Source organism: Petaurus breviceps, unplaced genomic scaffold (assembly GCF_028583685.1).
Source record: "Petaurus breviceps papuanus isolate PSGF00001 unplaced genomic scaffold, PetGlider_PUasm1.0 185, whole genome shotgun sequence".
NCBI lineage: Eukaryota > Metazoa > Chordata > Mammalia > Diprotodontia > Petauridae > Petaurus > Petaurus breviceps.
The window spans coordinates 8,583,594-8,597,098 of record NW_027185797.1 but is presented as its reverse complement, the minus strand read 5'-3'; the positions used below and the strand labels follow the sequence as shown (position 1 = coordinate 8,597,098).

The following is a 13,505-nucleotide window of genomic DNA, read 5'->3' as shown; positions in this document are numbered from 1 at the left end:
CCTTAGGGTCTTGAAAAGTTAAGAGACTTCTTGCCCATGGTTATATAGCTGGTATGTCTCAGAAGCTGAATTTAAAGTCAGGTGCTCCTGACTCGTGGCCTGTCCTTAGTCAATGAAGGGCTTCTTAAATTTCTTCTACTGTGACCCCTTTTTGGGCAGCCTTCCTTGGTGTTGCATAGCCTTTTGGGCATGCCTGGTACAAAGTGCCCGTGCTTTGTGTTCAGAACCAAGGCTATAGTGAAGTTGCCCAATGCTGCATGGGCAAGGGCTGCCAGAAACACCTCGGATTCATTACACATTTAATATTTAATCAGTTTTTGGTCTTTGCACATCCAGGAACCTTTTCCTGTTGCCATTTTTTTTGTGGGGTCTCGCCTCACAGTTTAAGAAGTGCTGCCCCACGGCATGGCACTATCTTGTGTGTTCAATCATAGCCCGAAAGCAGGAAGGGACCTCAGAGGCCATCTCGTCCAGCCCCCTCACTCTTTACTTGAGGAAACTTGAGGCCCAGGGGTGTGGGTGACTTGCCCTTGGGCATATGGACATAAAGTCCTCAGAGGTGCGATTTGCCCTGTCTTCTGACTCTAGGACCAAGGCCCTCTCTACACAAGTGTTCCCTTTCCTATCTCTATTGATGGAAATTTTCCCAACACAGAGAAAGTGTGTGGGAAGAATCTGAAAGGCAGCCAGAAAAAAATCTGTAAGAAGTATTTTGGGGTGAAAGGTCCCTCATTAGGGTCATAGACTTAGAGCTGGAAGCTCGCTTAGGTCAATCCCCATCTTACAGTTGAGGCCCAGAGTGCCTTGCAGTTAGAAAGTGGCAGAAGGAGGATTTGAACCCAGGACCTCTGGCTCCTGTTTCCACATTCTTTCCACTGCACCCCTTGCCTTTTTCTCCTTGGCCTTCCTTCCTCATCAACGCTGCGTGACAAACATTGGCCTGTGACAAATAGCAGAAGTCATGAAAACACTCAGAAATGTCATCCAGGAAGGCACCGGTCAGGCTGGGGTTGTCATGCAGCTCCTTGCCCACATACCTCCTCTGTTCCTGTGTGCACCCACATAGTTCCTCCTTTCTCCCAGGGAGCAAGGACTTGTTGGTATCTTGAGGTCAGATGAAGAAGGCCAAGGCAGTAGGGAAGCAGACTTACTACTTAAAGGCCTTGGGCCTTCTGGGGCCCCTAATGTATTGTCAGGTTTTGTTGTGTGACTTTAATTAATAATTAAAAATAAATAATTAAATAATAATTAATATGTGCAGTGTGTGTTAGCAAGAGACCACCCTGATTAGCCAGGGAATTAATCTGGAAAGTGTCTGCCAAGACTTAGAGTCTAAGATCTTGTCAGTGTAGGAACCTGCTCCATCAGCATGCACCCCAGCCTTGGAAAAGTCTCATGCTTTCTGGGCCTCAGTTTCCTCCTCTGTAAAATGGACAGGGATTGGATTAGATTGTGGGTTCTTACCTTTTTGTGTGATGGACCCCTTTGGCAGTCCAGGGAAGCCTGTGGACGCCTTCTCAGAAGAATGTTTTTAAATGTATAAAATGAAATAGCTAACATTGCAAAGAGAAACTAGTTAAGCTGAGATATAGTCATCCAAGTATTTTTTTAAAAAACAGAAACTCACCAAATTGACCCCAGGCTAAGAATCCCTAGGGGAGCTCTGAGGCCCCTTCCAGCCAAAATCTGTGATCTCTGAACATCGCTGTCGCTATAAATGGTCTTTGAGAGCTTCTCAGGCCATCAGAGTGCACGCCCAGAGTGGGCATCGCAGCCAGCCTGGTGCTAGGCCTCTCTGGACTCAGCTGGGCCAGCCCTGGCAGGCCAGGCCCGCAGGCGATCCCTGAGCCTGGACCAGCTCCATAAACGATGCCAGAACCTGTGCTGGCTTGGGCAGAGCCTCGGAGACCCAGGACTATCTCATGCCATGATGAAACTGTAGTGAAGTAACAGTGGATAAGTGTTTGCCATTGTAGCTAAGGTCCTAGAGAAAGGCATCTGCACCCAACACCTCCTCTCCTCTTAATCTCCTCTAAACCCTCAATAATCTGACTTCCAACCTCGTCCCCCATTCAGTGAAACTGCCTCTCCAAAGTTACTAGTCATTTCTTAGTTGTCAACACCAGTGGCCCTTCCTCCGTCCCTCCTTCCCTTCCTTCCTTCCTTCCTTCCTTCCTTCCTTCCTTCCTTCCTTCCTTCCTTCCTTCCTTCCTTCCTTCCTTCCTTCCTTCCTTCCTTCCTTTCCTCCCTCCCTCCCTCCCTTCTTTCCTTTTCTTAGGCAGTACGGTTTAAGTGACTTGCCCAGGGTCACACAGTTAGTAAGTTTCTGAGGTCAGATTTGCATGCCAGGGCTGGCACTCTACCCACTGCACCACAGTGGCCTCTTGCTAATCCTTCTCCTTCTTGCCCTCTCTGAAGCCTTTGATCCTCCCTGTGTTCTGGTGCCTTCTCCTGGGCCACTCTCACCCCTCTGCCTGCTCCGTCTCAGTCTCCTTGACCAGATCTTCATCCCCGTGGCGCCCCCGGCCTCTTCTCCTGCCCCGTCTCTGCCATCACTCATTGGCTGCTGTTGGTGTGGTTTTCATCTCTGGGTATTCTCAGCTTCTGCCCTCCGTCTGGAGCTCCCCATCTCACAGGGGTCCCAAGCTATCCCTCCTTTTGAGCCTCCTCATCGGTGCTGACATGACCTCCGCCCCCCAAGTCACTGAGGCTGCATCCTCAGTGTCACCTCCAGCGCCCTCACATTCAACCTGCTGCCATTCCTTGGGGTGGCTGGGGGTGGCTCCACGGTGCACAGAGCACTGCACCTGGAATCAGGAAGACCCATCTACCTCAAATTCAGCCTCAGACACTTCCTAGCTGTGTGACCTTGGGCAAGTCACTTAACCCTGTTTGCCTCAGTTTCCTCATCTGCAAAATGAGCTAGAGAGAAAATGGCAAACTCTTCCAGTATCTCTGCCAAGAAAACCCCAAGTGGGGTAATGGAGAGTCAGACACGACTGAAATAACTGAACAAGGAGACAAGGCTTTTCTACCCTAGGCTGTCACCTAGGTTCCCTTCTCTCCTCCGACACTGCTGCCATCTTGGTTGTGGCCTCCATCACCCCGGCCACTTAGACGGCCTTGGTCTCTCTCCACTCCCGTCTCTTCTCCCTCCGCTCGGCTGCTGAACTGATTTTCCGAAGGTGTGGGTCTGACTGTGTCACGTTCCCCTCCCTCCCCCTGTAGACGCCAGGTGCTCCCCGTCCCCTCCAGAACAAAAGTGAAGCCTCATGCCTGGCCCCTGGCGGTCACTCCTGTCCTCTGTTCTCTGGCCTTCTTGCCTTTCTTCACAAAGGACCCTCCGTCGTTTTGGTGCCGGCTGTCCCTTACGGCCAGAATGCACTTTTCTTGCCTTGCTGTCCCCAGACATGCAGGAGACTAGCTCTGCCGCTGTCTAGATCCCACATGCCTAGTTCTTCCTGTGCTGTCTCCCCATGAGAATATCAGCTTCTTGGGGGCTTTTCATTTTTTGTGTTATTTAGCACAGTGCTCGGCACACAGTAGGTGTTTAATAAGTGATTGTTGACTGACTGGGGTGTAGATGGAAATCTTGCTAACAGTGATTATGCCCCAAACCCAACCTGGCCCCTTTATCAAGGTATCTCCAGAATTAGCTCCCTCATCCAGATAACTGTGACCAGCCCCTAATCCTGTGGCCTGCAGTAGTCGTGTTCTCTTCATAGATGACAGTACTTTTTTTTGGAGGGGGGATCAGATCTGTGATTGTAAGGAGTTTCTAGTGAAGAGATAAGCACATACAGTATCATTTATAGTCTTACAGACTTGCCTGGGGCACTGAGATGTTGGACATCCACATATATCAAAGATAGATCCCACCAGCACAACCTCATATGATGGAAGAGTCTTACGTGAATGCAGAGATGGACTCCCTGTCTGCCACTGTGGTCACTCTTGCAGACAGCCCTTGGGTTTGGGGACCAGGATTGTGCCGCCTTCCCCTGCCCTGTAACCCCTCCTCCAGGTACCACCTTTCAAGGATGGGAGAACTGAGATCTCCTTAATTGCAATGGCTTCTAAAGAGCCTGGTATTTTCTGACAGACTACTTTTCTGTCAGGGGTTTTCAGGGCTTGAAACTTGAGTGGGAGACAGTAGATTCATCACCAGAGCGGCTTTATTAGAACTCCCTAAATGGGCCAATCTGCCTTTCACCCTTTGCCTTTGACTGGTTTGATTGCCATGTCTCCCGAAGCTGCAAACACATATTCATACAACTCCAGAAGATGAATTGCCCTGATTTTATTTTTTCTCCTGAGTGTTTTGAGGGAAGAGAATGTTGCCCGACTGATCAATACCCTTTATGGAAGATCATTTTTCCACCGGTTCAAGAGAAAGGTTGTATTTCATGACTCAGTCTGTGCTTCCTGGTCATGCTTCTGGGGACGGCAGGAGAGGTTTCCTCTTGGGAGCTGCCATTCTTTGCATTCTGGTATATATTGCACATGGCTCCAGAGTGATTACTTGACCATGCTTCTCCTCTCCTCAGTGAGAGGCTCCCACTGCCTCCAGGATTAAACATGAACACCTTGGTGTAGCTTGGAAACGCTTTCCCAACCTTGTGCACCCCATTTTTAGCTTGTGTCGTTGGATATGATCTGCAGTCCAGTCAAACCAGCCTTGGCATCGACCATGCTTGGAATGCAGTGATCAGTGCTTTCTTCTCTCAGGTGGATGCCCCCTCTCCCTTCACCTTGCACCAAGTACCACCTGTCCATCACGCCATTGCTGGGGCCCTCCTTCCTGGCTTCCTTGTATGTCTTTGTGTTTATTCTCCTATGTTCATTCTTCATATGCTTACATCTGTTTGTGTTCTCATTGAGAATGTTAGCTCCTCTCAGGGAAGGGTTGTTTCATCCTTTGTCTGTGTTCTCAGTGTCTAGCACACAGAGGGTGCTTGGTAAATGTTTGTCACTTGTTGGTTGGTTTAAACCTACAGAAGAATTTATTGGGGGCATTGGAGAGAAGACCAGAATAAGAAGGACAGGAAGGAAAGAAGAAAGGAAGGAGGGAGGGAAAAAAGGAAGAGGAAAGAAGAAGGAAGAAAAGACAGAACAAAAGAAAGAAAAAGAAAGGAAGAATAAAGGGAGGGATAAAAAGAAAGAAGGAGGGAGGGAGGAAAGGGAGAAATAAAGAAAAAAAGAAGAAAAAAGGGAGGGAGGAAAGGAATAGAAAAAAGTAAGGAAAGAAAACAAAAGAAGGAAAGAAAAAAGGAAGAATAAAGGGAGAGATAAAAAGAAAGAAGGAGGGAGGGAGGAAAGGGAGAAATAAAGAAAAAAAGAAGAAAAAGAAGGAACGAAAGAAAGGGAGGGAGGAAAGGAAGAGAAAAAAGGAAAGAAAACAAAGGAAGGAAAGAAAACAGGAAGAATAAAGGGAGGGATAAAAAGAAAGAAGGAAAAGAGAAAAAAGAGGGAGGGAGGAAAGGGAGAAATAAAGAAAAAAGGAAGGAAAGGAAGGAGGAAAGAGAAAAAGAAAGGAAGATAAAGGGAAGGAGAGAAAGAAGAGAGAAAGGAGGGAGGAAAGAGAAATAAAGAAGGAAGGAACAAAAAGGAAAGGAAGGAAGGAATAAAGAGAAGGAGGAAGAGAAAGAAAGAAAAGGGAGGAAAGGGAGAAATAAAGAATTTAAAAAGGAAGAAAAAGAAGAACAAAAAAGGAAAGAGAAAGAAAAAATAAAGGGAGGGAGAAAAAAGAGAGAGGGAAGAAAGGAGAAGTAAAAAATTAAGAAAAAAAGAAGGAAAGTAAGAATGAAAGAAAGCAAAAGAAAAATCATGTCCTATAATTTGAAATCCCATCTCGATCGACAGGTTCCTGGGTTGGGTTGGGTGGGTTTGTTTTTTTTCCCTGACACTCAAGGTGTGATCAGAGATTACCTATCAGCCCACAGGAGAGTGGAGAGTTAATTAAAATTTTTGCTCCTTCTCCTGGAAAGGAGTGTCTCGGAGTTTGATAAGCGCCCCGGCATTTTGAGTGTTATTGTGCGCTCTCTCTTCCTTAGCAAAGTGTCACGGAGAGAAGATCAAAGCAGCTTTTCCAAGTGGGGACGTGCGAGACTGACTCCGGTGCCACACTCTCTTGGCTAATGGGTTTCGAGCCCCCTTCAGGCGGCCGTGGGCCTCATCTTCTTCCCCTCCATCCTCTTGTCCCTGTGTCCCTGTTGCAAAAAACAGCCCTCTAATGGATCTTTAAAGAAAAACACATTGAGCGTTAAATCAAGACCTTTCCTTCGGTGCCAGCTCAGATAATTAGGGTGGGAGAGTCTGGCTCTGGGAAGACCCCCGCTGGCATTGCTGTGTTACTTTTAAATGTGCCCACAGGACCTCCCTAAATGCAGACCTTTGGGATTTGCCTTCTCAGCCATCTTCGCCGATCTTTTGTGCCCTCACGATCCCAGGCCCCTCTGGCCACCGTCCCATGCCTTGGCACAGACATCTGCCAGGAGCCTGCTGCCTGCAGCCAAATCACCCACGAGGGCGGACAGGGCTTAAGCCTGGCTGAGAAGACGGGTCCGGCTCCCGCAGGGGCCTGCGTTCATTGTCTGGGCGCCCCCAGTGCCCGCTGAGAGAGCTGGGCAAGGCGGCAGACTGGCCCGGCCCTCCTCAAATGGTTCCCTCGCCCCTCTCCCCGGCAGCCACTCAGCAGGCTTTGTGCCACCGGGATGCTTGGCCCCGTTGCCATGACTACTATCTGATTGTGGCTGGTTTGTCACATTTCTTGATAAAGTGGGAAGGTTATCCTTGATAGACCCACGTAATCATAACCTCAAGAAGTGGGAGAGAGTGTGTGATTTAAAAAAAAATTAGAAATGCCAGGGGTTGGGGGGAGGAGGGGAGGGAGGGGCGGGAGGAAAATCACCAACAGTGGATGAAAAACTCTCTCTCTCTTGAGATGGAGCCTGCAGAGCTGGGGAAGGGGGTGGGGGGGTTGGCTGGACTGGCCCAGCTTCAAGCTGCGCAGGGTCGGGTCGGGCAGGAAGGGGCCTACACATGAGACCAAATGGGGCTTGTGTGCTGCCCTGCTGTGGGCCTGACGGAGAGAGGGGCTCCCGGGGCAGAACCGGGCCGTCCGATTTCCCGGCCTCAGTCGGCGGCGTGACTGTCACGGGGAGAGGAGGCAGGGGGGCCCAGGGTGTGGCCGTGCGGTCAGTGAAGCCCCCGTGTGATCACACATGAGTCACTTCAGTCACCCCAGGCCACCCTCCAAGGTGTAATGATGGACAAGTTACTGAAATGGTGATAACTAATCGTCATCATATGATAGTGGCTACGTAAATACGTGGCCCTCATGTCTGCAGAGCTCCGCCCATCTTACAGAAGGGGAAACCGAGGCACAGGGATTTCAGGTCGCAGGGCGTCCAGATCCCTTGCTCTTTGTTAGAGCTGGAAGGGACGTTATAGGGCGTCATGTCTGTTGGCCTCGTTTTACAGAGGGAGAAAATGAGGCAGGGTGTGTGTGTGTGTATGTGTATGTGTGTGTCTGTGTGTGTGCGCATGTGTGTCTGTGTGTGTGCGTGCGTGCATGTGTGTGTGTGTGTGTGTGTGTGTGTGTGTACACTGCCTGGCCAAGGCTCAAGCCTGGGGAAATTTGACAGTCTTTGTCCAAAACTGGCCGTAGGCGATAGATTGGGTCCCTTCAGGTGAGGAGGGCTGTGCTATGAAAATGAGTGAAGGGCAGGGCCCCAGGGCTGTGGGCACAAGGGAGCCAAGGCTGGCCTTCTCAGGGGTGAGGTGATGGGCCCAGCCTTCATTTCCTCCTGTGTGCTAAGAGGAATGAACCATGGATCCTGTGTGTATGTGTGTGTGTGTGTGTGTGTGTGTGTGTGCGCGTGCCCGTACCATGGCTAGATGCAAATTACCCAGACTCATTACGGGCATAATGTCGCTTAACTCCGTGTGAAACCCTTTGAAGCCCCCCAGCATGCAGCTGTGCGGTTTGAATACCTTTTTGTGCCCAGCGAAGTAATTGTGCTTTGTTAATGGGACTCACACGGGGCCCTTGGTCCGAGCTTGGCCTTGGCTAGGCCTCCTTGCCTCCCCGCCTCCCCGGCCTGTTGAAGGCACTCGGGCTGTGATTTTGCCAAGAAGGCTCAGCCCTCGCCAGCCGCCTCTGCCCGCTCCTGCCCACCCCCCTCCCTCACCTGCCAGGGCATGCAACCACCCTGATGACTGGCTTTGTCTTCCCCAGGGCGTCGAGGTGCAGACGGATTATATCCCACTGCTAAACTCCCTGGCCGCCTACGGCTGGCAGCTCACCTGCGTGCTTCCTACACCCATCGTCAAGACCAACAGGTAACGGCGCCTGCCTTTCTTTGGGGGGTGGGGGGGAGGTGACTGCCCCAGCAGGTGGCCTCAAGGTTTCTGAACATGTGAGGAGTGCTTATGAAGCCCCCACTGCATCTCGAGTACCCGTGAATTCTGTGCTGCAGGGACCCCAGCTGTGCGGGTGACTTGACCACAGGCCCTAGCCGAGGCAGGATTTGAACCCAGCCTTCCTCCTGCGAGACCTGCCTCCTGTCCGTGATGCAGAAGTAGGACAGTGATGGGCAGGTTCAGGCTGGCTCAGATGGGCTGAACCTGGAGTCAGGAGTCCTGGGTGCAGATCCCACCACCATAAGCCTTTTCAGAGAGGGGACGCTCGCTCCCTCCCAAGACTGTTCCTAGGATGCTGGGAGCGGCTCCAGCCTCAGAGGCCCCTTCTGACCCTCAGACCTGGGGAGAACATTTAAAGAAATAGGGAGTCTTGGTGTCACCTCCATTAGGATGAGGGGCAGGAGAGTGTAGCGGAAAGAACAAGGACGTCTCTGTGCCTCAGTTTCCTCATCTGTGAAATGGGGCTAATAATGTCCTGCCTCCCAGAGTTCAAGCACAGTGCCTGACATTTTGTTGTTGTTATTCAGTTGTGTCTGGTTGTTCATGACCCCATTTGGGGTGTGGGTTTTCTTGGCAGAGACACTGGAGTGTCTCCCGTTTCCTTCTCCAGCTCATTTTACAGATGAGGAAACTGAGGCAAACATGGTTAAGTTACTCATCTAGGGTCATACAGCTAGGAACTGCCTGAGGCTGGATCTGAACTTGGGTCTTCTTGAATCCTGGGCCTGGTGCTCTACCCACTGGGCCATCTGGCTGCCCTGTACCTGACATCAATAGATGCTTAATAAATGCTTATTCTCTCCCCCCCTAAAACAGAGATAATAACAGTGCCTGCCTCCCTCAGTTGTTGTAAGGACACAATGAAATATGCATAAAGTGCTTTTTAAACTTGAAAGCGCCGTATAAATGCCAGCTGTTATTATTGTAATTATTGGGATATAGCAGACCTTGAGGTCATCTAGTCCATCAGATGGAGAAGCTGAGACCTGGAGAGAAGAGGCAGCTTAAGGCTGCAGGGGGCTGAGGCAAGACTTGAACTCGGATCTTCAGACTCCAAATTCAGTGCCCTTGTTAATACCAGCAGCAGAACTTCTGCCTGGGTCCCAGACCGGGACGCAGGGTCTGCTGTGTGCCCAGTCCTGGGCTGAGCGGTGGGAAGAGAAGGAAAGGGAAGAAAGGAGAAGAAAAGCCAGTGCCCGATCTTGAGGAGATCACAGACAGTGTGGGGATGATCATATGTGAACAAGATGTGTGATACATATGTACATGTGTTTCACACATGCACACATATAGACACACACGTGTGTGCACGTATATACATGCACGTATGCACACATCTACATATATACACAGGCACACTCCCATAGATACAAATACATACATATACAAATATACTTACACATGCATGTAGATGTCTACACATATATGCTTATACATGTATACATATGTATGTGCATACAACACACAGGTGTACACATACACACAAGTATGTGCATGTGTGCATCACATGCATGTACACCTACATACATGCATTGCGCACACAGATACACAGAGATTTATGCATGCATATACACAGATGCATGTGTACACATATATGCACATATATTACACACACGTGTGCACACACAGTTAACCGGAGCTCATTGGCTGGGGCAGGCGCTCCCTGGCCTTCAGCCTGGGCAGACCCTCGTCTCCCTCAGCCTTGGTCTCCCTTTATCAGATGAAGGGATCACAGCCCCACTTATGAGGAGGCACAGGTGAGGTTGCACAGGTGAGGCCGCACAGGTGAGAACACCTGGAGAAGTGAGTTCAGGGCGCTGCTCATCTGATGCTGGCCACTGGGCCCTGGCCCCTGTCCTGAGGTCACACTCAGCATTTCTGTAACACGCAGTGGGTCTGGGGGCTCCAGACAGAGTGAGAGCTCAGAGGCAGGAGGGGCTATCATCTCTTATCCTCAGGACCCTGGGCTGGGGATGCAGAACCTCAGGGGCTGGCTGGGCCGGCGGCCCCTGCCCCGGTGATGGAGCAGGGGTTAGGATGTGGGTCCTCCTTCCCAGGCTGCCAGAGGTCAATGCTCAGAAGCAGGGCTCCAGCTCCATGTCTGCAGAACCCGCTCCCTTTTCCCACACAGAGCCTGCTGATTGACTCATTGACTGTCCTCCCTCCCTGGTGAGATGTGGCCTCCAGGCCGCTGTGGTCAGCTCCACGCTGCAGGCCGCACCTCCTGCCTGGGCCGCTGCCCCATCATCCTCTTGGGGCTGGGGCTTGGGATGCTCCCCCCACTCAGCTGTCCTTCTGTCCCCTCACGTTTTGCTTTATTAGAGAGATGTGCAGAGCGGGGCTGTGGAGAGAGCCATCCGCAGGTCAGAGCAGCTGGCCCCCTGAACATCCTATGGTCTTCAAAGGCCACTCAGTGTGGGCAGGGTCTGATTGACATGAAGGAAGAACACTGAGGTACCTTTTCATTTTTAGGGGTGAAGGATAGTGATGCTCAGTGTCCAGCCCTGCCCACCACCCCCAGACCCTCCCCCCCCCATTTACATGAGAGTCAGAGCCACTGGACCATGGGCTGGGCCTGATGGAAGCCCCAGAGGGCTAAGGCTGGCCGCTGCCTTCTGCCTTGCTACACCCTTGACCTCTGAGCATTCATCAGCTCTGCTGTGGGATGAGCTGTGACGTCCCACTTACACAAAAGTAGAGAGCTATGGTGGGTGGTGGCGGGGTGGAGAGGAGAGGGGCATCATCTGGGACACTGAGTCCAGGCTTTAAGAGCCCAGAATACAAGCCCAAGACGCAGTCCCTTCCTGCACTGTCCTATTTCTAGCAAAACTCACAAAACCCAAGCATTTTAATGGCAATGCAATGACCTCCCCAGGGTCACACAGTCACTGAATGTCATAAGTGGGATTGGAACCTATGTTCCTGACACAGGCTCATCACTCAGTCCTTTAAGCTCTTCTGTGTATTATGTAGGGGTTAATGAAGAGAAATCTGGGTTTAGGTTCATGAAGATCTGGATTCAAATTCTGCCTCTGGCATTTACTTACCCTGTGACCCAGAGTAAGTCATTGATCACAGGATCATAAATGTAGGGCTGGAAGGTACCTTAGAGGCCATCTCTTTGCCTACTGACCTTCCTGGCTTCTTTAAGCCCCAGCTAAACTCCCAGCTTCCAGAGGAAGCCTTCCCCAGCCACCCTAATTCCAGTGCCTTCCTCTGCTCAGTATTTCTTATTTGTTATATGTGCTTATTTGCATGTTGTCTCCCCCATTAGACTGTAAACTCCCCAAGGGCAGGAACTGCCTTTTGCCTCTTTGTGTTCCCAGCTCTCTTAACACAGTGTGCATAGTAGGTGCTCAGTAAAGATTGAATGATGCTGCCAAACAGCTGAGAGGATTGAGGTCCTTGAGGGCAGGGACTATCTTTTGCCTTTATTTTGCCTGGTGCGTACATAGTAGGCACTTTAAAATGTAAATGTATTTTTTGTCCAACTCCCTCTTTTTACAGCTGAAGAAGCTGGGATGTGGGTCATGCAGGATTTGAACCCAGGTCCTCAGAACTCCCAATGTAGTTGTCCCACTGCTCTGTGCTATGACTTATGTGTCGTGGGCGATTTCTTAGACTTAGCCATACAGATGTGCCGATTCGCTGGCTTTGTGACCTTGGCTAAGTCAGGTCCCATCTCCCGGTCTCAGTTTCCCCATCTGTAGATTGAGGGACTTGGATTAGATGTTTCAAGAAGGCCCTTCCAGTTATGAGTCCATGATCCTAGTAGAACCTCATGGGGCGCTCTGGGCCTCAGGGGCAGGAGTTCCCACACTGGGAGCCCCCCGCCCTGATGACATGCTGGGTGTTTTTGTGTTCTGTGTAACTGAGCCTGAGCTGGCTGGTGCCCTTTGCGGGGGCTCTGCACAGTCCCCTTGGCAGTGTCAGGTCACATCAGGATGACAGGCTTTTATTTCTAGGATCGACTTCACCAGGATGCCCCAAATACTGCATCAGACTTGGGGGGCTGCTGCCGGAGATCAGGGAGCCATGACTGAGGGGTTTAGATGAGAGTTTGTCAGAAAATCAGAAATCTCCCTGGAGACCTCCCTGTGGGGCCTTTCTTCATTAAGGAACTGATTGTAAAACATAACAGGTTTGGAATTTCCCCCCTGTCCATGCACAACGCTTAACCAGGGTTGGGTGTGTTACAGGGAAGGAAATGTGGCCACCAAGCAGATCGTCTTTCTTCAGAGACCCTCTCTACCTCAGAAAGCCAAGAAGAAAGAGTCCAAGGTGAGTGTGGCCTTGACTTCCTTCCTGGGCTCCTTTCCAGGTGATTCCCTCTCCCCCTCCCCACAGTCTAGAGGGATGCCTGAACCGCATTCCTAAAGCGGCCAGCGCCCAAGAGATGACCCACGTCCACCCCTCTCCCCCCTGCCCCCCCCGGGCCCAGGTGGAGGCCCAACGACGTCTGGGGGGCCTCGTCCAGCCATCCTCATTGGCCAGCCCTGAGGACCTGGAGGAGAGCCCTGCTGGAAATTAGACAAACATGCAAAATATTCTTCCCAGCTATAAATAAGGAAATAAATCCGGCTGGAGTCAGATGAGGGGAGGGGACGCTTGAACCCATGCCAGGGTTCTGTGTATTTTAATCTCATTACGAGAGGGGCTGTTCCCCCCAGCCTTCTCTCCCTGTAGGTTTTTCTTCCTCTCCTCCTTAGATTTGTAGCCTGTGCAGTTAGGAATTTTCAGCACATAGTAAGGGTTAAAGAACATGGGGTGACCTCAGCTGAGGGGGTCTCTATGGGGGTCCTTCCTGCCACCCAGGTCCCTCTGAGGGGCTCCAGGGCAAAGTTGCCTGCCTAGCAAAGCACAGTGTTAGTTTCGGGGGTGGGGGAGGCGGCGTGGAGGGGATGGAATCTCAAGACCAGAAAAAAGAGGTCATCTGGGCCATCCACCTGCCTCCTGACAGCCTCCAAGCTCATCTCCAGCTGTCTCATTTTACAAACAAGGAAAATGAGGCCCAGAGAAGTTCATTCCAAAGTCTCACAAGCAGTAGCAGAGCCAAGATTCGAACTCAGGTCAGCAGCCTC

The 13,505-nt window shown here is 51.0% G+C and overlaps 1 protein-coding gene across 1 annotated transcript in view; it reads left to right on the top strand.

Annotated features, from left to right (window-relative positions):
* The window catches only part of RFTN1 (raftlin, lipid raft linker 1), a 197,728-nt gene that overhangs the window by 169,192 nt on the left and 15,031 nt on the right, over positions 1–13,505 (top strand). Inside the window, exons 8-9 of the mRNA XM_069088435.1 lie at positions 8,240–8,343; positions 12,624–12,705. Of these exons, the coding sequence (XP_068944536.1) occupies positions 8,240–8,343; positions 12,624–12,705 (186 nt within the window). The remainder of the gene's footprint in view (positions 1–8,239; positions 8,344–12,623; positions 12,706–13,505) is intronic.